The sequence below is a fragment of the Pseudonaja textilis genome, chromosome 2 (assembly GCF_049901715.1).
Source record: "Pseudonaja textilis isolate UNSWEBS1 chromosome 2, rPseTex1.2, whole genome shotgun sequence".
In the NCBI taxonomy this organism is placed as follows: Eukaryota; Metazoa; Chordata; class Lepidosauria; order Squamata; family Elapidae; genus Pseudonaja; species Pseudonaja textilis.
The window spans coordinates 235,374,905-235,402,232 of NC_141991.1; the positions used below are offsets into that span (position 1 = coordinate 235,374,905).

General features: G+C 36.3%; 1 protein-coding gene across 1 annotated transcript; it reads left to right on the forward strand.

Moving 5' to 3' along the window:
- The first annotated feature begins 506 nt into the window (after positions 1–506).
- Positions 507–26,958, forward strand: PAIP1 (poly(A) binding protein interacting protein 1). The gene is made up of 11 exons (XM_026716286.2): positions 507–889; positions 7,093–7,253; positions 9,563–9,751; positions 14,787–14,899; positions 18,212–18,323; positions 19,235–19,360; positions 20,896–21,002; positions 22,362–22,479; positions 22,612–22,666; positions 23,903–23,987; positions 25,363–26,958. The coding sequence occupies exons 1-11, from the start codon at positions 670–672 to the stop codon at positions 25,469–25,471; spliced, it is 1,395 nt and encodes a 464-aa protein (XP_026572071.1). The 5' UTR covers positions 507–669; the 3' UTR covers positions 25,472–26,958.
- The last annotated feature ends 370 nt before the right edge of the window (positions 26,959–27,328 follow it).

The following is a 27,328-nucleotide window of genomic DNA, read 5'->3' on the forward strand; positions in this document are numbered from 1 at the left end:
TCTCTCTCTCTCTCACTCACACACACACACTCACTCACTCTAAATGTGTCAGGCTTTATTTCCTTTATCTTCTCCTTTCTTTGTTTTCTCCTACCCTCCCACTTGTTTTTAACTGAACAAGCTGCAGGGCTTGGGTTGGCACCTCGATCTAGTAAACTCAGTCCACCGAAAATTTAGCAAAAAAAGTTTTAACCAAAGGCTTTGCTTTGTTTTGGCTTCAGTCTTGATCAAGAGCGGCTAAGCATCCTTCCGGGACCGGCCCCTCTATAGCGCATTCAGCAAACATTGGCTCGCCCAGCGGCAGCCTCCAGACCGGAAGAAGCTTCCCCCGCTGTGCCATCAGAGGGCGCTGCAAGCTCAGCCTGGAGGGAACTCGCTTGTGTGTACAGTACTTGCCGGGTCCCTAAATCCTGGATTGTTATGACGACGGCCTGGCAGAGGCCTCCAGAGCGCTGGGAGGCACTGTGTGCAAAAGGGGGGCATCGATTAGAGGCGCTCTGCTTCTCGTTCGTCGGCGTGTCTGCGACCAGAAGCGGGGAACCGGGAGTGGGGAGGACGAAGAGTGGCGGGGCGAGGGCGGCCGGGACCCTGCTGCTGCTGCTGCCGCCGCCCCCTCCCCACTCGAAAGAAAGGGAGGAAGGGGGAAAAAAAGGCCCGTGGGAAGCTGATATGTCCGACAACGGATTTGACCGGGCTCCCGGCGCCGGTCGAGGCCGAGGGGGTGGTGCCCCGTTGGCCCCGGAAAGCGGGGTTCGCGGCGGAGGCGGAGGCGGTGGAGGCACTTTCGGGACTCCCGAGCAGTTGCTCAAGCAGGGCTTCGCGCGCCCTCAGGAGCCTCTCCGGCCGCCCAAGACTGCGCCTCCGGGCGCCAACAACGCTGCCGCCTCAGGTACTGTGCTCCGTCGCGTACTGTGCATCCGCCGCCTGGTCTCCTTCGCTCCCGGCGTCCAGTTTCTGCTTTGGTGGAGGAAATGGGGGGGACGGCTCAGCCCGCTCTCTCGCCTCCAGGCTGATGAGGCTGGGCCGCGTTTCCCGCTTTGCTTCTCTCTCCCCACCCCCACCTCGCCGCCCGAACCTGATGAGGAAGAGGCCATCCCAGCCCCCCCCCTTAATGCATCATTGGAGGCTTTATGAGGGGGGGTATTTGCGTGAATTCTCTCCTTCCCCCTCCCGCTTCCAAAGGTCTCTCGACGCCCCTGTTGGGTTGCTCGCCACATTCCTCGGTTTCCAAGTCGTTTCGGAAGCTCTGCGGCTGTGTGGCAAGATGCTATAAAGCCCAAACACCTCTGCTTTTCGTCAAATAGATAAAACACGCAGCCTCCCTAATATGAAGCCCGGCCGGATTTTGCTGTAGTCCTTTATACCAGGGGGTCTCCAACCTTGGCCACGTTAAGCCTGGAGGACTTGAACTCCCCGAATTCCCCGGGCAAGGTTGGAGACCCCTGCCTTAGGATCGAATAGAATTAGAATTCGTTATTGGCTAAGTGTGAATGGACACACAAGGAATTTGTCTTGGTGCAAATACTCTCCGTGTACATAAAAGAAAAGATACATTTGTCAAGAATCATCAGGTAAAACACTTAATGATAGTCATAGGGTACAATAAGCAATCAAATCATTTCCGAAACAGTCAATATAAATCGTAAGGATACAAGCAACAAAGTTACAGTCATAAAGTCACAAGTGGGAGGGGATGGGTGATAAGGAGTGATGAGAAGATTAACAGTAATAGTAGTGCGGACTTTGTAAATAGTTGGACAGTGTTGAGGGAAATATTTGTTTAGCAGAGTGATGGCATTTCGGAAAAAAATCACATTTAAATTGGGGGTGATTTTCAGTGTGTAATTTGCATCAAATTTGCCCGTTTCATCAGATGAGATCAAAACATAAGCTTTGAATGTTTATTGCAAATATTGGGGGGGAGGGGGCAAGTATGTACATGAAGGGAGGCTCACCCAATCTCATTGTACACATGTTGTACTCTGACAATAATGGTAAGAATAATTATGGATAACATTTCATTTAAACGCCAGTGCATGTAATGGGACTTCTGAACACACGATTGTTAAGTTGTAGTTGTTAGTCCTCTTTGTGAAACATCTCTGCTCAAGGCAATCTGAATTCTCCCTTGAAAGGTTTCAAGGAATTGGAGTATTAAAATTTAGGCTACCTAGACTCATTTTTATTAGTGGTGAGAGAATATAGCTATGCACGTTGTAGGAAAAAATATCTGTGATGCTGACTGGCTTCAGCTGCAGTTGGCAATCCTACTCCTTGAATACTCCTTCCTCTGTTTAGATTGCCCTTTAAAATGCCCTGGATTAAATATGTAAGGTTGTAACAATGTGTCATTGATCTATATTTGTGTAACTACTGGTATTACATAGTGAGGTATGTATAATTTGACCTTTTCAATGCATGAACCCATTCAGACCTGTATCTCCTGGGAATATGAATATGAAGACAGTGCTCTTTTAATAAGAGATTTATTATTTATTGTAAATAAATAACTTAATTTTATTTTTGCCTTCCTGAGGCTAAATTTTATGCCTGTGGGACATTGTTTTGCTCAATCGGTAGAATTTATTTCCAAATTTGTATATTGTTGGCTCTGTGAAATCCTAAACGTGAATAAAAATACAAAACAAACTTAAACTTGATTCTGAATAGTCAAATTTTTAGGGATGCATTAAACTTAATACAGCTATATTTAATCAATCCAAATAAAAAATTAAGATACTCAAGTAATTCTGTTCTAATTAAGACATAAACTGAATTTATATTTAAAGCAATTTTTACACTAACACACTAAGAATAAATAGCAATACAGGTAAAACCTGTGTAAACCATTCTTACATGTTGCACTCTGAATGAGAAACAAATTCTATTAAAATCATTACCTTATTTCTAAATAAATTTGATTTGTTCACTTACTTGAATATGTTCTGGATCACCTTTCATAGCTCTCAATAGTTCAGACTCTGGACTAATGGAAAAAAACAGGAAAAAAAACTGTTTTTTCCCATTTTTCTGGGTTTTTTCCGGGCATTCCCATCTCTAGGATTTCCCCATTGTTGTACTTTACAAGGATTTTATCAAGCTAAAAATGTGAGTGAAAAAGTCAGAAGAACGTATGTTTTCAATAAATGCCTGCTGTGGAAAAAAATATTTTTATTCCTTAGGGAAGGATAGTTGATTCAATTCAGTCAAATAGCATAAATATTTATGGCACTATTAAAATAATCATGAGATAATGTGCTTTTTTAAATACCGTAAAAACAAATTGATTGCTAATTTTTTTTCATAAATAGTATTTATATAACTTGATTATTATTATTATTTGTTTTATCATTTTAATGTTTACCAGTTTTTAATGTTTCTAAGCCACCCAGAGTTGGCTCTAGACCAGAAGCACACAAATCTATCTAATAATAAATAAAATACAGTATTGCTCTTGATCCATCCTATTTGTGTACCTTTCATTTTAATATTCATATCTTCAGTATTGGAAAGTCGCTCAATGTTTGGTTTCCTTTCTTCTGACATTGCAGATCTCATTATATTTAAATAATATTTACCGTCTGTAAACAAAAATATTTACCATCAAAACAAAAATGTTATCTTGTGATTATATATTACAACCTGGACTGTTTATCTTTTCATAAGAGAGGTGATACATATTAACATTTGCATTTTTGCTTAGTAACATCATCAGTACTCTAGTGTTAAGAATGACACACACACACACACACACACACACACACACACACACACACACACCATTGCTGGCAGAAATGCATGATGCTATTCTCCACTCTGTCCCAGTTAGTAGCTAATTGAACTTCTGCTCCTGTTTTCTGGCTCCACGTCAAATGTACACAGGTTGAAAGCTGTAGGGCTTTCAAGAAACAATTGAGATGATAAACAATTGCATAATAGAAATAATGAAAGTATTTGAAAGACAAATGAACAAGTTACAAAGAGTTGTAAATGAACAGGGCAGAGAAATCCATTGGGTATAACTGCCTTTAAACAATTCTACACCTTGTGAACAGGCTTCCTAGATTTTGATTGGCATTACAACTCCAGAATTCTCAGTCAGCATTCTGGAGGAGATAAGAAGGACAAGATTCTTTTATTCAGGTAATCAGCCAGATATTCTACCTATCCAATAATTCCTCAGTTCTGTCTTTGGGATGATGTAGGAAAAGAGCTGCATTAGCTTGCTGTACTATATAGACGTAAATCATTATGCGCTATAATTTTATTTTGCAGTTTTGAAGTGACTGTACTTTATGTACTTTAACAGTATGTGAACAGAATGATGATAATATCAAGTCAGCTATTACTTGATATTTTAAAATTGTATTTTTGTATGTGACTTGCAGATTTCACACTGACTCAATAATTTTCTTAAGGTTGAAATCTGCTATAGATATTCCAGTTAAATTTGGATTAGAGTCAGGGTCACTGGGTTTCTACTCCTGAAAATTGCAAAGAAACATTTTCTCTTAGGAACTTTTGGAAAAATCTTCGACTATAAGATCAGTACAACTTTTCCTCTAATTGATAGCAATTTAATTTAAATTACCACAGATTCTAATACTGAATTCTAAAAATACAAAAAACCCACCCTTATTTACAATCAAATATATTTATTTAGATGACCACACGCTGTTTCCAACATTAAAAATCCAAACATAAAAATTCATACACCCACCTACATGACAGCAGCAATACAAACCAACCTCTTGATTGGCTCCATCTCTGTTCATGGTGGTCCCCAAGCCCATTGACAAAGTCACTTATTCGGGGCGTTTCATAACAACAACCAGGTGGGTGCCAGTCATTCTACCAAGAGAATGATGTTTCATAGAGAAGAGTCAACAACCAAGAAGGCTTTTTTTTTGTGGTCCTTCAAATGAACACTCCAATAGTTGGAACTCACAACATATCTTGCCTTTTCATCTTGGTGGTCTGGGTAAAGGGGAGAAGTAGTCCTTCCACTAGACTGGTCCCAAGCCATGTAGGGCATTAAAGGTGATAACCAGTAACTTTAATTGTACTGGAAAGCATATTGGCAGCCAATGCAGCTCCCACAAAAGAGGAAGTCTAGCGCAAGTCTAGGTTTGTGCAAAACGGCAGACCACTGCATTCAAAACCAACCAAAGTTTCCAGACACTCTCCAAAGGCAGCCCATGTAGAGTGCATTATAATAATTCAGGTGGGAGATGACCAGTTGTGGGTAACTGAGAAGGCTGAGAAGGTCATCTCAGTCCAAGAATGGGCATAACTGACAGCATCTTGAACATTGATGCATGTGAGATTCTTACAGCCCCATCATACGCATTCTTGCAGGCAGCAGTCTTTGAATAGTGTTACTGTTACCTAGAAAACAGTATCAACCATTTCTATTGCTATCGGCCATTTTTATCTTCTCAGGAATCACTCCTTACTCCTAGAATGTTGTATTGATTTCAGTAGAGGACTGTGAAATGTAGTCATTTTCAATTCCCATTAATTTTTAACTTTAGAGTGCTATCATTACTTTCAGAGGCCATTCTTCTAATTTAGTACAATCCTTACCAAAGTTAGTCAACAGTGAGACTATTGACCAACTCTGGGAGAATGCTTCAACTAAGGAGAAAAAAACAATATGTATAGGATGAGTTCCCAATTAGTAATTTTATCTGGTGCATTTCCTTTCAGACTCTCCACCAGAACACTGGTGAGAACTAGGCTCATCCTGCCAAAGTAGCAAAATAGATGGGAAGGAGAAATATGTATCATCAGAAAACCAATGCAAGTTTGTATAAAAGGGTCAGAGGAGCACAATATGATTGAAATTAAGTAATTTAATTTATTTTAAATTTTAAAAATAGAATAAAAATATAGAAAATTTTAAAATTAAAAACAAATCACATTAAAATATATGTGAAATATATATCTACCAATGGCTACTCATCTTGACAACTATATGAATTACAGATAGCTGACTTTATCATATATTCTAGAGCAACAATGAAAAATGGTATTGTCTTCATGTCCTGTTCATGATCTTCTTAAATTGGCCACTTTTGGTGTAAGGTTATAGAGCTCTTTTTAAGCAGGGAATATAGTCAAATAATGCAGCGTGTTAAAAAAAATATGTACAGAATATACAGATCTCCCACTGCCACTACTTTCACTTAGTGTTATAACCAACACCATTCAGACTATTATCCCATTATGGCATTTGATAGAAAAAGGAGAGCAGTTGACTATCAATTCCCATATAGTTGAACATTTTCTAAATGTTCAAAGTTATGTTTAAAAAATTAAAGAAGATTGATCCCTCACCCTCAGGTTTTAGAGGGTGATTCAGAATCAGTAAATTAAACAAATATGCTAGGAGAAAGTCTGCCAACACAGTAAAGAATAGAGAAGTAAGAATGCCTCACAATTCTCATAAAGCAGATTCAGATGTCATCATGTACCGATATTTACATGCATGTATAACTTCCATTAGATAAGATCAGTTCAGAGGGTACTAGATAACCACTTTTTTTAATGGTAATTCCAGTCACAGAACGTTCAAGCAGTTCTTGCTTCATTTAGATGTGTTATTAAACTATCTCTTGTTCCAGAAAACGTTCTGCCTACTAACTTTCTAGTGCTTCAGATATTGCCGAGTGAGGCAATATTTCTTGATTTTTAATTACTGTTACTGAGTCCAATATTGTAAAATATCTTAGAAGGAATTTATCACTAAGGATGACATATCAATAGTAAAAATAGTGAGTGAAATCCATCTCACTATTTTTCTGTTTACAGAAGAAATTTCCATTAGTTTCAGGTGCCTTAAAACAGTTCTCTAGTGGCTTTTGAGAGTGTATAAAGAAGGCAAACATCCTGTCCTATGTGAAGGTTCACCCGTTCAATAAATGCTCTTAATATATTTTACTGTTTTATTTATACATATCTCCTAATTATTTGATGAGCTAGTAATTTATAATGGCAGATTGTATCTGTCTGCTGCCAGAATATATAATGGTAGTTTTAAACTGTGCAGCATATGAAAGCCTTTTAATTAGGTTTTGTATATTTTTTCAGAACCAGCAAGGTCTGCATCATTACCTGCATCATTTTCTGAAAAAAAAAATCCAGGCTCAGCAGTAACTAAACCTCAGGTGGTTGTGGCTCCGGTGGTAATGTCAAAGCTGTCAGTAAATGCTCCTGAATTTTACCCATCAGGATACACCCCAAATCATACTGTAAGTATTAAGAATTTCTCTCCACCTGCTCCATCTAAATAAAGAAATTTATAAATTTATTTTAAAAAAATAGGAAATGCGTTCACTTTTAAAAGAACATGTTTCATTCCAAAATTTTCATTTGTGATGTAGATTTAAAAACTAAGAAGTTTAAAAAATTAATAAATGTTATTCCATTACTATTCCTTGCATACTAACCTGAACATATAGAGACATTTTAAGTGTACACTGTGTGCACAATTATTAGACAAGCTATATTTTGGAGGATTTTATTATTGAACAACCACAGTGCTTTCGGTTAATCCAAAATGTTAATAAACCTCAAACCTGAATATTTAAGAAAGTAAAAGTGAGGCTATGCCTTTCTTGGGAGAATATCTTATGTTTGTACAATTATTGGGCAACTATTAATGTACAGAAGTATTATGCAACTAAATGAAAATTTTCCCATCTCATTTATTTTCATCTGTTAAAGTGAGAATAAAAAAACAAACAACTCAAAATTTACAAATAAACATTTCTGACAGTTCAAAAAAAAATCAGTGACCAATATACCCACCCTTATTTTCAATAACAGTTCTAAGCCTTCCATTTATGGAGTCTGTCAGTTTCTTGATCTGTTGATGATCCAACTTTTTATGCAGTAGCAACCACAGACACTGTTCGGAGTGGTTTACTGTTTTCCTTCATCATAAATCTCCCATTTAAGAAAGGCTCACAAGTTCTCAATAGTTCAGGTGAGGAAGGGGGGCATATCATTATTCTTTCATCTTTAAGGTCTTTACTGGCTAGCTGTTGAGATAATTCCCCGTTAGGAGAATGAGCACATACAGGGAGACGTATTTGTGAGAAGTGTTTGAATAATACACACGCAGAACACAGATACACTGTACAGTAAATGTAGGTTTTTACTTCCAGAAGGGTTTAAGCAAAGTTCAAGATAAGCAATCCAAAAGTCATTCATAGGTAAATCAGTCAGTTTTTCAATCCAGGGATAATCCAATAACAAAGTCCAGTGTCAAAAACAGTTCAGTATCAGACTTACATTAAATCCAGAAATATCAGTCAGTTAGGAAAAATAGAGGAACAGCAATACTTTCCAACAGAAGGAAACAGAGACTGAGACACACACTCTTCTGAGATTAAGACTAAGACTAAGACAAACCAGGTTTCTGGCTCCATCTTATGGCCGTTTGAGAAACCACACACCTAATTACAGTTTTGCATTTTCTTAAAGATACAGTTTTAAAATGTCTATCCTGGTTTATATATTTCTAACCCAAATACCTGTTAGGTGACTTATATTCCTAACACTAGCCATGCAGTGGAGTACTTCGGTGCATCTGATGGAGCATCATCCTACATAAAAACCAGGGTCTTGAAAGACACAGACTTTTTCCTGTACCACTGCTTGAAGGAAGTGCCTTCTAAAAACTGGCAGTAGGTTTAGAAGTTGATTTTGAGTCCATCTTCAACTTGAAAAGGTCCAACTAGCTCGTCTTTCATAATGGCAGTCCATATTAGTACCCCACCTCCACTTTGCTGGTGTCTGAGTCAAAGTGGAGCTCTGTGCCCCTTACTGATCCGGCCACAGGCCCATCTATCTGGTCTGTCAAGAGTCACTCTCATCGGTCCATAAAACTTTTGAAAAATCTGTCTTCAGTTATTTCCTGGCACAGTCTTGCCGTTTCAACTTATATGTCTTGTTCAGTTGTGGTCAGATTTCAGACCTTGGCCATGTCTCTGAGCACTGAACACCTTGTACTTTGGGCACTCCAGGTAGGTTACAGTTCTGAAATATGACAGTACTGGAGAATAATGGGTTCCTGGTAGCTTCATATTTGAGTCTTCTTAAATTTTGGGCAGTTAAGATGTGTCTTTTTTCTCAACACGTTTCTTGTGATCCTATTGACTATTTGCAATAAAACGTTTGATGGTTCTGTAATCACGCCCCAATATCTTAGCAATTTCAAGCAATTTCATCCCTCTGAAAGATTTTTTTTTTTACAATTTTTGACTATTCAGAGTCAGTTAAAACTGATTTTTAGCCCATTTTAACTGAGGAAAAGAAACTGCCTAATAATTATACACACCTTGATATAGGGTGTTGATCTCCTTAGGCCACACTCTCCCTCATTATACAAACACACATCCCTGATCTGCTTAAATCCACTAAGGATTTAAGTTTATACAGCTTGGAGATGGAAAATATGCCTACAAAGGATGATATGGTCAAAATACTCATGCCTAATTTATACACAATGTAAATTAATGATAATGAACCAATTCAAATTGATAATTATTTTTAGGAATCTTCTTTAGAAGATGACTGTGATGGATATCCAACTCCAACAGAATATGTGCAGGATTTTCTGAATCATCTTGCAGGGCAGCCAGCCTGTTTTGAAACTGAAATAGCACATTTTTCAGAAACTCTAAATGGCTGCATGACTACATATGAAGCTTTACAAGAACTTGTTGAACTCCTATATCAACAGGTAAGATGTTGGGCGGCTATGGCATTAGACATTTGTGTAAATAAAGCAAGGGAATACATGGCCCAGGACCAAGTTATTTGAGGAACCTCTATCTGCCTGTCCAAACATGCCTCAACAGAGTGTGCATGCTTCAGGTCTCTTCCTTGAAACAGGGTTATCTCATGGGACTTTGGAGGTGGGCCTTCTCTGCTTTGACACCTGCCCTGTGGAATGACATCCCCACCCCAACCTCCAACTAGTTCCAATACTGATAGCCTTTAGGAAGACTTTGAAGACCTGGGTTTTTCCTCAGGCATTAGGGGCAGAATGGGGTTCATCTTGCAGGTGTAGCAGGTGTGTGACAACTGTGTAACCTTTCAATGGTTATTGTATTTTTTTATGTTATTGCTGTATATCTCTGAGAGTCCTGTTTTTGCAAATTGGGTAGTCATATAAATCTTTAAAGTAAGTAAACAATGCAATAAAATATTTACCTCAAATAATTAAAAACTTAGAGCAATTGGAGATTTTGAGATAAAAAAAGGTTTGCTGTGCAATATAAAATAATAGAGGGAAGCATTCCTTTTCAATATTGAGTAGCAAAATAATTGTGTACTTTATCTGCTTCAACACCTGACATATGAAAGAACATTGCAATCTAGCATAACTGGGAAATATTTACCAAATATTTTTGTTCAAAATAATAAATGGAAAGAGTGTGTAGTAAACTCCTAGGCATTATTTTTAGGAAAAAATAATCAGAGAATCAGCTGTTTTTGAGTAGAATCTAACCAAGGGAAAGTTTTAGTATATAAAGCAGAAGTAATTAGAAATATGCAAGGAAAATGGCCATACATCTTGCAAATTATTTATTTTAAAGGAAACTAAAGCGGAATGCACTCACATTCCTATTCAGGATGTCAAAAATGGATTATAATAGGGACTTCCGGTTTGAGTCCCTTCGCTAACAGACCAAAACTGCGATCATGCGCGGTTTCGATCCATGCTCGCCGCTGGAGGGCCCCGAGATGGCTGGTTTCAGGGCTAAGCCACCCCATAGAGGTGGTGAAGATGGGGGAGACTGCCAGTAGGGTTGAGGAGAGCCGCATCTCTCCTCCTCAGCTGGCCGTTACTTCCTTTCCCGAAGGCAGTTGCAGCAGTGGTCAGAAATGGCCATCTCAAAGAACTTGACCGGAAAAGAATGTGCAGGAGGAAGATAAGAAGAGAAAGTTTTGGTTGACCGGGTTAAACTGCAAAAGTAACAACATAAGGTACCCTGGAATTTAAACTATAAAAAAAATAACATTGTTCTCAAAGAAGATTTTGAAGCAGCAAAGGAGAGAGGAAAGGGAAAGGATTTGGTGTTTTTTTTCTTCCTTTCCCTATACTGACAGCTAAGAGACTTAAGCAAGAAATTGAAAAAAAAAATCCACTTTGACATCAATAGGCATTTAAGCTGAAAATAAAATGTCAAAGGGATAATAAAGGAGAATGGTATAAAAACTAGGAAAGCCAAAACTTCAATAGATGGAAACAAAATATTTATAGAACAATTCCAGGATTAAACTTAGCAGAGTGAGAAGAGGGAAAGACCAGTTCTTCATGAAAGGGCAGAAGAAAGAAATCCAGGATTGAATCCAGCATTATATCTTTTTCCAGTATTATGAGGCTTGTGTGCAGTCACTCATGCCCTGTCATCTCTCAGTTGGTTGACCTCAACTCACTCTACATTGAAGAATATTTGGAAGCTACATTTGGTGCAGAACACAGCAGCACAAACAATTCTTGAGGTCTCTTGGATAGCATATCTAACACTGTCGTTGAGTGAGGTGCACCATTGCAGATCAAATTCAAGGTGTTGGTTAATGCCTTTAAAGCCCTTTATGTCCACGGTATCTGAGGAGCTATCTCATCCCAATGGAATTGGCCTGTCCTATTCCAGCAGAAGAAGACTATTTTAGATCCTTTCTGTCAAAGAATTTTGGCTCACAGGGACCAAGAGAAGATTCTTCTGTGGGCCATGCCCTCTGAAATATTCTCCCATCAGAGGTGAGGTCCAGACTCATCCTCCTGGCCTTCTGGAAGCCTGCCTCTGCCAACTGGACTGGGGTCCTGATTAGGATGTGCCCTCTGCTGGGAATGACTGTCAGGATAGATAAAAAATCCCTACCTGTCCTCTTCTGTGTCACCAGTCCTCTTTATTTTTAATTTATATTTAATCTTAATTGTTTTACATCAGCTTTTAACATTTTATAAGACACCCAGGATCACTTCCAACAGTGAGATGGATGGCAATAAATTTAATAAATATATCTTTGGAATCTTTAGGCTGCTAGACGCGTCATCTCATTTAGGATGCTATGATTGCAGTCAAAATTTTACTCATTCAAATCAGGTTCTAGATTTCTTGTGAATGTGCCAAATTCCAGAGAAAATTATTGCTGGTGTCCAAGGCAATCTTGGAATGTAAGGAAATGAGCTGTAAACAAATTGAATTCAATAAAGGTCTAAAGTATTTTGCTAAGGAAAAAAAGAACCAACAATAATATAATTTTTAGTCAGACAAAATAATCATTTCACTGTCTCCTTTTCAACAGAATGTCCTATTCTGGGCTCTAGACTCCTAAGAAAAATGTGAACAAAGTGAAACTGAGCAAATAAAAATAGTGAAAATGATCAAGATGTGTTACACAGAAGGCAGCAAAAACCTGTTCTCTGGAGTCCTAGGTGCTCTTTGTTTGCTTGCATACGTTTTAGCTAATATTAGAATCATGATGTTGATCATGATGGGAGATCATGATATTAGCAATAGCACCTAGACTTGTATACCACTTCACAGTGCTTTACAGCTCTCTTAAGCGGTTTACATTATCTAGTCATGTGTTGAAACATCTGCAAGCAAACAGCCACCACGCTGTTATCTATCAGCCCTGAATGCAAGGCATGGAATAATGGTCTTTTGTTAAAAGAAGACAAGTTCTGATTGAATGGTAGTAAATAATTTGACCAGAACAGATTATCTAGGGAGACCTAAGCTGCTTTCTCTAGATATGATCTGACAGAATTTAGACAGCCATCTGTCAAGATTGCTTAATTTCAATTCTTGACCTAAGGAGAGGGTTGTACTCAATAGCTTAAATGTCCCTTTGAACCTCGTTTCTGTGAGGGGAGTTAGGTAGAAGTACAAAGATGCCAGTTCAATCCAAATTTATGAAAACCTTAGATATGAAAGGAGTAATAGGTTGGTTTTTTACAATGCTTTCATAATAAATAGTAGATATTAGGACAATCAGTCTTGGTTTCTTGATTTGGTATATCTTATTAAAAAAACCCTGATGTTAATATTGTCTCATTATATAATCAAACCAGAATTAGATTGTTTTTGATGGATAAATTTTAAAATAGTATTCTAAGCATGACTTCTCTCTATGCTTTTACTATAAAGGTAGTCCTCAAGTTATGCCATAATGGGGCTTGCCAATCACAGTCATAACTCATGAGCTCTGGAGGCCTAGAAGTGGAGCTCTAGCCTCACAATCAGGAGGCTGTGAGTTCAATCCTAAATAGAGGCTAATATTTGGAATAGACTCTCCTGCTCGTGCAGGGAGTTGGACCAGATGATCTCCAAGGTCCTTCCAACTCTGTTATTCTATGAGAACATGATAAAATGGTTTGGTCAACCCAATTATAGGACCTTTTTTGCAGTGGTAACTGAATAAATCAAAGGTTTGCTGTGAGCACAGTTTTGCCATAAACAGGAAATGCTGATTTTCATTAAAACTGTCATAAGCCCCAGTCATGTGACCGTGGAATGCTGCAAATGGCCATAAATGCGGCTTAGTAGGCAAGTGCCCGAAGTTTAGTCATGTGGTCCCTGCAGGAGAATGTTGAGATTTTGAAATCACATTGTAATTCTTGTGATTACAATTCTTGTAATTCTGTGTCATTTAGAATTTCAAGCAGTTGCTAAGTGAGCAGCCATAAGTCAAGGATTAATTGTAAACGTATCTTATATATGTACATTATTTAAGACATTGGTTTTTTAATCTTGGAAAACGTCTGCTGAATAATTGTAGCAAAATAATACTGTGAAAGATAGTAATTGTAGAAAAAGAAAATTTAAATACCAAAGTTAAGGCCATCTGTGTATTTTTAAAATGAGGACAAAGGATATGAATTGAGAACATGAATCCACTAGGGAACTTACTTGAGATTACAAAGCAGCATTTGTTAGTAAATATTCTGTTGTGAGTTATGTTAAGTGCATTTGGTTTCTGTTCTGTTTTAGCATGGCTTTTAATTGTTCTTTGTTAAAGGAAAGTGAGGGAAATTTCATTTCTCAATTTCAAAAGAATTAAAAATTGACATTCCGGGAAAGGAAGCTGTGTATCTGTAAAAAATGAATTCATAATGCTGGGTACAGATTGATGTACATGTTGGATAATATTGTGTCTTCACAATTTTTATTAAGTAAAACATTAGGTGATGCTAATAATGTCCATATGCCTTTGAGTTGTTTTGACTCCTTGCTACTTCCTAGACAAGTCCCTGTAACATTTCAGAAGTGGCTCCCGCTTGCCTGCTTCCTAAGGCTGAGAGAAGGTGACTGGCCTAAGGCCGTCTGTCTTTGTGTCTAAAGCAGGACTAGAACACATGGTTTCCTGGTTTCTAGCTTGGTGTCTTAACCACTAGACCAATCTGGCTCTCATAAAGAAGTGAACTAATAATTTGGGAGAATTCATGTGTGTTTAACGGAAGGATTGCCTAATTTCTCTTTATGAGAAAGTAAGATCTCCTAAATCTCTAAGAAACTCTTCCAATTCCCATCCTTAAAATTCAATTCTGAAGTCAAATTCAACCTTAATGTTCCATTAATAACTATCAGGTTTTTATTGTGATATCAAGTTTTAGCAAAAATCCAGAGAGGTTTTCTACTTAAAATTCCTGAAACAATCTTCAGAATATTAGCTATATTTGAAATCAGTAGAAAATATACAAGCACCACAGAACTTTTGAAAATGTCTGATTGTGATCATTTTTCTGATTGTTTTGAAAGGCTACATCTGTCCCCAATTTTTCCTATATTGGGGCACGGCTATGCAATTATCTCTCTCTTCACCTCACGATTAATCCACAAAATGGCAACTTCAGAACAGTACTCCTTTCAAGGTCAGTATCTCCCTCTCCCTCTTCCCCCCCCCCATCTCTCTCTCTCTCTCTCTCTCTCTCTCTCTCTCTCTCTGTGTGTGTGTGTGTGTGTGTCTATCTATCTATCTATTTATCTCCCCTCTGTCTCTGAACTTAACAAAACAACTTCTGGTTCAATATTTCCCAGGAACATTTCAAGACAATTTTTTATTCCAAAATTAATTCTCAATGCATTGTTACCAGCTTTATTTGGTAAGATACTGATATCAGATTGAAATGGAAGTTTGTAGATCTTGTTATATTGAAAGAAGCTGCCATTGACAGAAACAAGACTGTCAAGCTTGATTCTGCATGTATTCTGCATTAGAACTCTGCATACTTTAAAAATGACTCGAGAGTACATACTAACACAATCCCTTTCTACTATTTATTAAAGCAATCCATTTTTTCTAGATTTCCAATCAGGCATGAAGAAAAATGTTGCTGCTTTAAAATGTTCATTATTAATTGAATAGCAATATCTGTTTTCCAAGCTTATGTAAAATGCTAAAAAAATGAATGATAATACGACATGCTAGAAAAGTATTTCAGGACTATTGTTTCAACTTTTAAAATCTTTCTCATTTTGTTAAAAATGAAGAACACTTCTCTTCAAACTTCCTTCTTCCAAAATAATAACTGAAATTTCAAAGTGAATAAATAACTTAACTAAAAATGATCTGCAAATTTCAGAGAAAAAATATTCAGCTTTTGTTATATCAAACATTATTTGTTTCAATTATTGTAAACAATGAGCAGGTTTGCTCGCCACAGACTTGAATTTTGAGCAGTGTGGAAGAACAAGCAAAACATAGGAAACTGAGATTTTGAATGTCAATTACGCTGTGCTGTTTGCTTTTATATTCTCAAAGGTAAACACACTTTGTAAATGAATATTAATGAAAGTGAGATGATACTCAGAGTCTATTTACTTCTTTCAGAATAAACAGATACTTTCTGATTCATCTTGCAGATAAACTAGTTGAAGTAGCTTTGTTCCCCCCTTGAGGTCAAGAATGTTGCCTTTGAGGACATCATCAAGTCAAGAAAATAAAGCCGAAGTTTGTTTATAAACATGTATTTTTCTTCAATTTTGAGGCTGCTTAACTCAATAGCGATTCTAGGCAGCTTACAGATAAAACATTAAAAACAAAGTATATTAAGAAAAAGACAGCATTTAAAAAAACAACAACAACCCTAACCAAGGGGGCTCAGCCATCATCCTAAGCAACACTTGGGAGAACAAATAGGTTTCTCGCAGTTTGTGGAAAGTCAAAATGGTGGGAATAGTAATCCCAAGGTGCTTTTTCAAAAGGCAACTGGCTTTTCTGTTTTTTCTTTGAAGATGTTTCATTTCACATCCAAGAAGCTTTTTCAGCTCTGACTGGCTTCAGCTCTGACAGCGTCTCCAAGGTTGGTTTTTCTTTTCAAAGAAAAACCAGAAAGGCCAGTTGCCTCTTGAAAAAGCACCTTTGGGACAACCAAGACCTGGATGACTGAGAATCACCCTAGACATTTAATTGGAATAGTACAAGCCTAGCAGGATGGAATAGTGTTCCACAAGGCAGGAGCCATCACTGAGAAGACCCATCAGTTCTATCAGATTATAATGAGCTGTTATTATAGCATTTGTCCCTTGAAGCTTCAGGTACTTGGCTTGCCATTTGCCACATTTATGACAACTTACTGTTTTGAAAGTTTAAAGCAATTGGACTTATGAAACTCCAAAACTTGGATAACTTTCTTCAGTTCCTATATTTGTCCGATTATATTTCTCTTTGGAAACTACTAGGCTTCAGTAAGGAACGGAAGGACATTTGTGCTTGGATCTCAATCTTCATTAAAGAAAGGAAATAATCTATATTATAGCTCAACATTTTTTACTTCTTAGTACTGCAGCTGAGGACTGGAAGGTTTGGAAAGTGAATGGCAGTCCATTCTAAAGTCAAAATTTGGAAATGTTTTGCTTTATTTTATTGTTATTGCAATAAATCCTGAGTGGCAACACAGTATTTCTGGGATCCAATTAATTTTGTCCAATACAACTTTCACCAATATTATCAGCTTTAATACATAGTGGCCCTCAAAACATGGGAAAGTATTTCTTTGGTGTTATATTTAGCTATATACCACACATGGACGTTGAGTACATATTTTCCATCAGTTGATTTTTCATAACTGGCAGCAAAAAGGCAATGATTTGGTGTTTCATATGCTCCATTAAAATCAGCCCCTTATGGCATGGGAATTTCTCTGTTTCTTTTGCTTGCAAAATTTTGGCAGAAGTCAAGTCTTCAAGATAGTTTCTCTAATTGTGTGAGATATTCTTTCCTCTGCAATAAAGACTATTTAAAAAATTATGTAATCTTTAGATAAAATGCTTTAATGTTCATTTTGGTGTGCACATTTTAAAAATGTTTTTACTGCAGTATTAATACACCCTTGAAGAAAAGTAACAAGTAAACAAAAACAATGGGAAATTTTTCAGGCCATATTTAATTCCTGATTTTGTATGCTCTATATATACTCTTATCATATACTTTTATACTAAAATGCCAGGTTTTATTTTGAATAAGTGAGAAAATCTACTACAATACTGTTTTCTGCAACAACCAGCTTTGTATTCTTTCTTTGAAAAAGTTACTGATAAATCTGAGGTAAACTTCTAATGAAAGATCAACCAGAGTGCAGAATAAGCTACCTGGGAGTGGGGGGAAACAAAGAGATTCTTTATCTAGTATTGAAGACCCAAATCGTAATTGGTTCCTGGGTGGAAGTCATATCAGATATTCTGATGCTATTGTCCCTAAATACATCAGATTGAAGTTTTACATAGAGCTGTCATTGTTTACATATTTTAGTATTATTTATTTTCACAACTTTATCCCACATAGTGCATTTTCTTTTTCTTTTTACTGGTATGTAGGAAGTGGGAGACTTAGAGAATCAAACCATCCCTTAAATGTGTTATTTCTCCTTGGGGTCCCTTTTTGGTTATGTTAAACTATTGACACTCATGGTGTTGGATTATAGATACGATGATTCTTAAACTTTGACCATGCCATCAGGGATAAAAGGGTTCAGAAATGACATCCCAAGCCACAACAAAATATATAAAGATGGGTATTTAATCAAGTTGCATAATCTATTTGAATGTTTTATTACTTTGCAACCATAGATATATTATTAGATACATGTTAATATTTTTCTTTTATCCTTTAACATCATATTTGCCTCAGTTTTTAAATAATATTTTGTGAATTTTACCAGCAAGTACAAAATTGTCTCTTTCAGGTGTCAAAAAGAATTTGAAAATAGAGACGGAGCTGCCAAAGGTGATGATACTGTGAGGAAAAGATTTCATGCATTTGTACTGTTTTTGGCTGAACTTTATCTAAATCTAGAGGTAAAAATATTTCTTTCTGGTTGAATTATTTCTTACAATTTATAATTTTGGACATTTTGTAAGGAAAGAGGCTGAAGAATTCATCTGTAGAGCATTGTAACTCAATCAAAATAGGAAAACTTTGAACAAATTTAAAACTTTAGTAGTGTCTGGTTCCAATTGATGTATACATCTCAAATTGAACTCTGAGGCATTCCATTTGCTCAAAGAACAAATTTATTTAGATACATCATCTTGGCACAAACTGAAGCTGACCATTAGAGTCTTTCTTACAATTTAATTTTGTTTTTAATTGTCATATACCTGCATTCCCATAAAAATACCAAATTTTTATTATTTCAAATCAACAATTGAATAAAATGCAGATAACATATTTTCTATTATATTTCCAACAATAAATTGTATTTATGGAGATTTTTATTATTTCCTAACTTAACAGTTCAGAAGAGGAGCCAGGGATGTTATTATAAAAATGAAGTGGTAGTATGTTTGTACATATTGTCCTGATCATTATACTGCTAGAGCAATACCTTTCAGTACAACAGTCATGAATCAAGCTTTTCTACTTCACTAGAATCAATTACAACATGCTACTGTAGGCTTTTTATATCCTCTTAGGTATAAAATTGTGAATTCTCTCATTCAATTAAATCTAACAGGTAGTTAAATTTTATTTGTTTATTAAATGTATAAGCTGCTGATTTCACTATCAAGTGATTTTTAACATATGGCAGCTAAAAAAATTTGAGCTGAGGAAAATAGCCTTCTTGAGGTAAAGTATTCCATTATATAATCAGCTTTTAATTAATATAGAAAAATACCAAATACCTTAGCAGTAAGAACTTGGAATAGTTTTAAATTTTCAATATTGGTTTTACAAACTTTCATAAAAATATTTTACATATTTATAGATAAAAGGAAATGAAGGACAAGTAACTCGAGCTGAAATTCTTCAAACTGGACTTCAGGAGCTATTAAATACACTTTTTTCAAATCCTCTGGACAGCAATTTAATTTGTGCAGTAAAACTATTGAAAGTAAGACATTTTTATTCAGAGTTTTTTTTAAAAAAACAGCTGTGTTAATTATTAATAGAGCCTCTTTGGTTCTTGATTAATATTAGTATAAATACTGTGGTGTGATTACGTGTTCTGTTTACCCAGTGGAAATACATTCATCTCTCCTGGCGAAAATAGGGTTGAATATTGTATGTAGTCCACGGACAGCCTGTCCTGTTACAGGATATCTTAGCATTCAATATGCTGATGATAATCCAACTGTACATCCCTACCCCTGGTTGTGCAAGTGAAACTGCCTAAATTCTGTTCTCGTATCTGGATGTGGAAGAATAGGCTTTATCCAGCCCTTCCAAATATTCATGGCTTTAGGCAAAATGACCAGAAGGAATAACCTTGAGGAACAGAACCAAGACAACACTCAGAAGACAAAATAAACCCGAACCCAGGACATAAATTAATTAGGCAAACTGTTCCAGATAGGATTTCCCATAGTTCTCACAAAGATAAAGGTTTACCACAGTTCTCACAAAGTATTCAGACTTGGAAGATTCTGTACCTTGTAATAAAGGTAGTATTACCATTCATAACTTTACTTTCCTAGGTTAATCTACCTTGAAGGGCTGGCAGTAGATCTTGAGACCCACAGGTTTGGGAATTTGAGAGTTTACATTTTTGATTCTTGAACTAGGCTCAAGATTTAGTGTCCATCTCCTCACATTACAACTCCTGCCAGAAGAGTGGTGACAGCTACAGCCAGGGAGACCATTGAACAATTTTGTCTTCTGTGCCAGCTGCTGGACCAGGGGGCCATGCTCATAGTTACTCGTACCTTAATCAACTCCCATGTGGGTTACTACAATCCACTGTACATGGGGCTGCCCTTGAAGAACATCTGGAAGTTTCTCTTGGTCCAGAATGTGGTGGCTCAGGTATTTTTGGCTTTACTGTGGTTATGAATATATCACTACTCCATAAGCTGCACTGGCTTCTAAAAGGCTTCAAGATTCTGGATATCATCTATAAAGCCCTACATGATATAGGACATGGTTATAGGTATGATTGCCTTCTCTAGGATTGTCCCAGGTGCTCCAATAAAGCCCATTCTTGCTTCCGACACTGCCACCTTTTGTGCTTTCTGAGTGGGGCCCCTTACTTTTGAAACAAATTACCCCCTGATACCTGGGTGGACCCTTAAAATCTTTAGAATGTCTTTCCCCCAGCATTTGAGTCCAAGTGAGGAAAGCATCAGTTGGGAGAGTTGCAGTGCAGTTTAATCTGGTTGCCATTTTATTGCTTCTGTTGTTTTTTTAATGTATTGTGCTGCTTGTTGGGGGCAGGGGGAAGGGTTTGTATTTGTTAATTTTTTGTATGAGTTGAGCAGCCCTACACATTTTATAAATATATAAATAAAAGAAGCTTTTCAAGAAGCATAGACTGTAATCGAAAAAAAGGTTAAAAAACAGAGTTCTTATCCAATTCTGAATGCAACTTGCTTTTTCAAATTAGTTTAATCTGACAAGTGTTGTCAATCATTGCTTTTATTTGTTTCCCAGTTGACAGGATCTGTCCTTGAAGATGCATGGAAAGAAAAGGGAAAGACTTACATGGATGACATAATACAGAAAATTGAAAATGTTGTCTTAGATGCAAATTGCAGCAGGTAGTAAGAAAATTCAGTCGTTTCCCAGTTATGCTGTAAAACAATTTCATGTCCTTTTTAATAGAATAAAAAGATTAGTTCACTTTGCAGCTGTCTTGCTCATTTCCTACAAAAACTACCAATTATCAAAGCAAAACTAGACTGTGAAGTGTTTGTTAAAATATCTCATATTTAAAATACACATCTTTCAATAAATTAAATGTATACAGTAAAAAACATTTACGGGATCCTAGGAACTAGACATATTCTGCCTTCTTTAAAATCTTGCAGTTACTTTGAAATAGTGACATAATACTGTATATAATTTTTTTTAAATTAATACTGTGTACTAGAGCACTGCAGTGAACTCACACGGCATTGTAGGATATTTTAATTTTTTTAGTGTCTGTTTGCAAAGCTGGATTTTGCAACCTTTGTTTGCATCAAAAGGGTGCCACAAAATGACAAAGTTAGATAACCTCTGGATTAATAAATCAAGCAAATAATAACCTGAGAGTTTCATATATTCCCTAAATCACGGGTGTCAAACTCGCTGCATCACATTGCCATCAGGTGATATTTTGCAACATTTTTCTCATTCACGGAGCTGGAGTGAGCACGCCGTGTGCGTGATGCATTCAGTCCATGAGCCATCAGTTTGACGCTCCTGCCCTCCTAAATAATTCTACATTCTAATTCCATGTTCATTCTTTATTCTTTCATTGCTATGCTTAAGCAAAGTAAAAATCGGGTAGACCAAAATGAACTTTGCAAACTGTCCTGTGCTTACTAGCAAAGCCTTCTATGTTATTCTCTACAGGCTATGATTTTTACTAGCCCTGCATTACACCCTCATTTGTCTTTAGTCTTGCAGTGATCACAGTGTCCATGACTACCCGCTTCTTTCTTATTTGTTGTGGAAATCAATACGTGTTGCAAATTGCTTGCCTAGACCTTGTCTAGATCATTAGGCTACTTCTCCTGTATGAATTATTGCCTGTAATAGATAAAGACCAGAACTGCTTTTCTCATAACTCTTATTTAAGAAAATGCTTACACAAACATTTCAGAGAAGACAGTACACTTAAAGCGTGATAAGGAAAGAGGCTGAAGTCCTTGAACGCAGCAGAAAGGACAAAGCCAACAGAAGTGCTAAATTTAAATAACTGTGTTTAACCAATCTAAACAGTGTAGGTTCTTCAAAGCCATGTATCACATTTAATACCTATATTTAATGTATGAGAATACTGATAACAAAAGTTGTTCTTTGACAATGCCTTAGCATTAAAAAAAAATTACATTTTGAGAAGCTATAATAAATTAGTCAGGTTTATTCTTACAGTAAAAGTAATGATTTTATTTTCTACTTTTCTGTTACAGAGATGTAAAGCATATGCTATTAAAATTAGTAGAACTGCGGTCAAGTAATTGGGGAAGGGTACATATTGCTTCAACGTACAGGGAAGCAACTCCAGAAAATGATCCTAATTACTTCATGGTAAAGTATACTGGCATTCTTCTTCCATAGATTATCCCTGAGATAGCTTTACTGAAATAGATATAAAAATGCTAAAGCATACAAGATTAAAAAAATAGAAACATAAATAAATAATGCATATTTTAATTCTAGAATGAACCAACATTTTACACATCAGAGGGTTTGCCTTTCACTGCAGCAGATCCAGGTATGTTCTAACTATTTGCTTTGCATAAAATAGTTAAAATAGAAATCAATTAAATTTACATTTTATAGCTCTCAAAGAAGGCAGACAATCAAAAATAGGCAGAGCTTTATTAAAAGTTCCAGAAAATGCTTTCTATCCATTCAGATGGAATTCTACATGCCATGCTAGTTTCCTTGTCTGCAGTCACATCAGCAGAGTATTGAACCCATTGCTGTTTCTGTCATTTGTAGACAAATTATTAACAAAGATAAGTGAAACCTATATATACAAAGTTTTGTGACACCATTATGGAGAAAATGCATCTATAGGTATTATACTCATTTAGAGACTACAATTGGGACTAGCAACTTGGTTGTTAATCAGAGCTATTACAACCGTTCTTATGATCTTACTTCAGTTTTCCTTTATTTTACAGACCTCTAAAGGTCTTAAATTTGAAGATTAGCAATAGCACTTAGACTTATATACCACTTCACAGTGCTTTACAGCCCTCTCTAAGCAGTTTACAGAGTCAGCATATTGCTCCCAACAATCTGGGTCCTCATTTTACTGACCTCAGAAGGATGGAAGGCTGAGTTAACCTTGAACCGATGACAAAAACTGCTAAACTGCTGAACAGTAGTTTGCAGCACTGCATTCTAACCACTGCGCCAAGGCTTAAAATTCGTTGCAAAGTTACTTTTTTCCCCACAATCATAACTGCAAAAGGTCGCTAAACAAGAACTATATGTATGTGATTGCTAAGAGTACTTCATGGCATTTAATCAATGATTGCTATCAGTCATGCTTTATTCAATACCGCATCCTACATTTACAGTGTCAGAGACCTTTTTTTCTTTGTGTGACTCCACAATTGTACTCCTTTACTTAGTGCTTAGTTGCTTTTGACTAATCATTTAAGGCACAGAATGTGTCTTTCCACTTTATTGTGCATTGCAGACTTTTACCTTTTTTGGCAGTGAGAATACCTTGCTACAATACAGTATATTGCAAATTCTTTAATGAGGAGCTATGTTGCTTGAGTGCAAACATTATTTGAAGAAAAGCCAGGGGAAGAGAAAGCTCAGGATAAGCATGATGAAGTACAATAAAATGATACATTTAAGCAGATTATTTCAATGTGCTATTAAGAGCTTACCCAAATTACGTTTGCCTATCGGATACATATCTGTAATATTTTACTAATCGATATAGTGAATAAACTTGGATGTGGTTCTTCATAAAATGTTGATTTAGATTACCAAGAGAAATATCAAGAACTTCTTGAAAGGCAAGATTTGTTTCAAGGGTATGAAGAAAATGGAACAGGAGCGGAAGACCAGTAAGTTCTTATTTTAATCTAATGTGATGCAGATAGAATCATTTTAGATTATCATTAACATTCCTAAATTGGTCTTCACTTTTCAAGAATATTTTTGTCAAAATTTATCATTTTGAAAATACTTTAGTATTCAAAAGTTTTTATATACAACTGACTGCTTTTTTCAGTTTTATTTACTGATATTCTACTAAATGGAAACATTAATCAATACCTTAGAGATCTACAGAGCTCTTTTTACTAATTGTTGCTTTTGAAAAGAATATTTTCATAATGTTTTAGGCCCTACAGCAAAAAAGATTATTATTTCTGTCTTTCTGTTCAATTCCTTTTCTGATCACTTTCTGTTTTTTGGATCCTATAAATTCTTCTGTTTATATTTGAATGTGCAGCAGAGGCCTTAGCAGCTGGAATGTAGGTGGTTTCCTGTTGGAAATAATACTTGTTTTGTACTTAGGAATTTAAATTGACCATTCTTGCTTATAAGTGATACTAACATTTATAAATGTGAACTTCTTTGCACTTAAGCAATTTAGACCTATCATATTTTTTGCACTATAAGACACTCCAGACCATAAGACGCACCTAGCTTTTGGGAAGGAAAACAAGAAAAAAAAATTGCAGCCTCCTTGCAGCAAACAGCCTGGTCAGCACTGATTGGTAGTTGGATCGGCCTCCCAGAATACTGGCAATCAGTTGTTCCAGGCTTTGGGGATTGCTGCTGCCCATTGAGCCCACCGCGTATTGCCGCTTCCGCATGCCCCATTTTCCAGGGGGTGGGGATCGCCGCTGCTGCTGCCACTGCCTATCACCGCTGTTTGCCTTCGTCACCGCCGAATGGCAGTGGAGATAGGCGGTGGCGATCCCTGCCGCCTGGAACAGGCCAAAAACAAGATGCACGGAGGTCGAAAATGGGGTGCACAGAGGTGGCAATACGCGGCCGCAGCAATGAACGACGGTGACCCCTGCAGCCTGGAACAGCTGATTGGTGGTATTTCGGGAGGCCAATACAATTGCCAGCTGCTCGTGCTAAATTAGCTGGCAACTCAAGAACAGGCATAGGAACTTGTGCTGTGCTGAAGTTGACCAGGCTGTTTGCTGTTAGGAAGCAAATTGCTGGAAGGCAGAGGCCAAAGGGTGGGATGGGCTTTGCCAACATTCGCTCTATAAGTCGCACAGACATTTCCACCCACTTTTTTTGGGGGGAGGGGGGAGTGCATCTTATAGTGTGAAAAATATGGTAGTTTGCAATGAGAGCCTGCCAGGGTTCAGCTTATACAAATATAGAATCATAACATTAATATTGGTATTTATCTTTTTTATTGTTTTTAATGTTTGAATTTTAAAAAATGTGTATTTAACATGAATTTTATTGCAGATATTTTGATGATGAAGATGATGATGAAAAAGATGATGAGATGGATCCGGAAATTGAAGAAGCATATGAAAAATTTTGCTTAGAATCTGAACGCAAGAGGAAACAATAAGTTTTACATAAATATTGTTTGTTTTTTTTGAAAAAAAAACTAAAACAGCATAGAATAGACAATAAGTAAACAAGTGGAAAATCCTTTAATCCATATCACAGGAAATTAAGTTTTTCCAATAATGCAATTTCCTTCTTGTTAAACAGAATCTGCCAAAAAGAAGCAATTGTAAAGTGAAATTCTTTATCTTGAATAATATGTAAATATTATAGTTTATTTTATGTACAGTTAAATAAGCAGTGTTTTTGCTGTAACAAATTTATTTGGCGCGTCATATTAATCTAAAAGTTCAACTTAGATTAAATTTGTATTAAAAATTCACACTTTTCTGAAGTAAAATCCTTTCAATCATAATTCATTTTGACTTGCTTTTGGAATGAATTTTTACATTCTTTCCTGGATAGCTTATAGCATTCACCCCACATTTTTAGGCTCATGAAGTTGCAAAATTGTTTTCTTAATATTTTACAAATCATGAAAATTGTAACCACCCAAGGACAATTTGGAGCTGTGCACAAAAATTGGATTTTCAAACAGCTACATTGTCAATTGATGTTTTATTTCATCAAAGCTGTCTTCAACATTATTACTGAGTTTTAGATGTCATATTGATCATTTTCTGAAGTATGATTTCAGATTATCAGAAATGAGTCATGATTATTCCTTTACCCATTTTCATATTAATACTTCCTCTTTAGCCATTGTTTATTGTCAGTCATGTGTTGACAAAACAATTATTAATGCTAATCAGGATTACTTTAAAATGTTGGTTAGCAATTCTGGTTCATCAGATTCAGGAGAAGGTTGCAAAGTCCCCCAAAATCCACGGTTTAGGATGCTTTCTAAATCTTGATCCACAGATAGCAGCCTAGAAATTCTGACTGACCTTTGCTCGTGTTTGCAGAGGATAGTAATTAGACTTTTAGACCAACAACATTGGGCCCTAAAATTTGCTATTTTAGAGGTTTCAAAATATAATGTCTGTATTCAACCATTTCTTTGATTTTCACTTTGAAATTTTAAAGAAGCTATTTTTTAGTTCAAAGTTCATAATTTGTGTCTCTGAAATGCATATTAAAAAGAACACCCTCATGTCTCTTTTTATTGCATCACATTTAACAAGTTCCTTGTTTACAAAGAAATTTGTCTACTGATTATGTCCTTCCCCTTAAATCATCTTTTTTTTTCTCTCTAAAATTTTGTCCAGGATACTTTTAACATTTTTATTCACTATTTTATATTACCTAGAATCTTATTTCCTAACACCAAATGTGTTGAACTTCCTGAGCAGTAGGTTAAATAACTTATATAAAGACATAAGTTGTAAATATGTATGTAAATAGTGCTGTTTAATATTGCACTGTTATAACTTGGTACAATTTGTGTCTGTTAAATGAGTTAGTATAAAATTACATCTTCTGGTTGTTTAGCTTTTAGTTAACACCATATTTTGCAAAAAAATAAATAAACAGTTTGTTGTTGTTGGATACGTTTTATTTACTTTTTTAGTGCTTTCATTTTCATTAAGAAAGAATATTTAATCTTCCTTGTTTTCTTCTGTGCTGAGGAGTATTATCTTTATAGTTGCTGGCGAAGTCTCATTTAAGGCCTGATGACTACATGTACATATTTTGTTGACAACAATGTGTTTGTGTGTGTGTTCCCATTGCCTTCTGGCAAGATGTTTTTTTGTTCCAATTTCAATATCCCAGTCTAGCCTGAGGCTCAGTGTACATTTCTTGAAAGTTTCCTATTGAAATAATTAACTGGATTTAACCTTGTTCACCCTCTTCAAAATCAATCAAGGTCAGATAGGTGCTAAATACAAATGTAAAAATGTTTCATGGCCCTCTCTCG

What these genes read in the sequence shown, in the direction of transcription:
- PAIP1 (XM_026716286.2), top strand. Translation starts at nt 670, where the DNA reads ATGTCCGACAACGGATTTGACCGGGCTCCCGGCGCCGGTCGAGGCCGA. An exon ending in GATACACCCCAAATCATACT is followed by an intron (nt 7,254 to 9,562) that starts GTAAGTATTAAG and finishes AATTATTTTTAG; the next exon opens with GAATCTTCTTTAGAAGATGA. An exon ending in GTGCAGTAAAACTATTGAAA is followed by an intron (nt 19,361 to 20,895) that starts GTAAGACATTTT and finishes TTTGTTTCCCAG; the next exon opens with TTGACAGGATCTGTCCTTGA.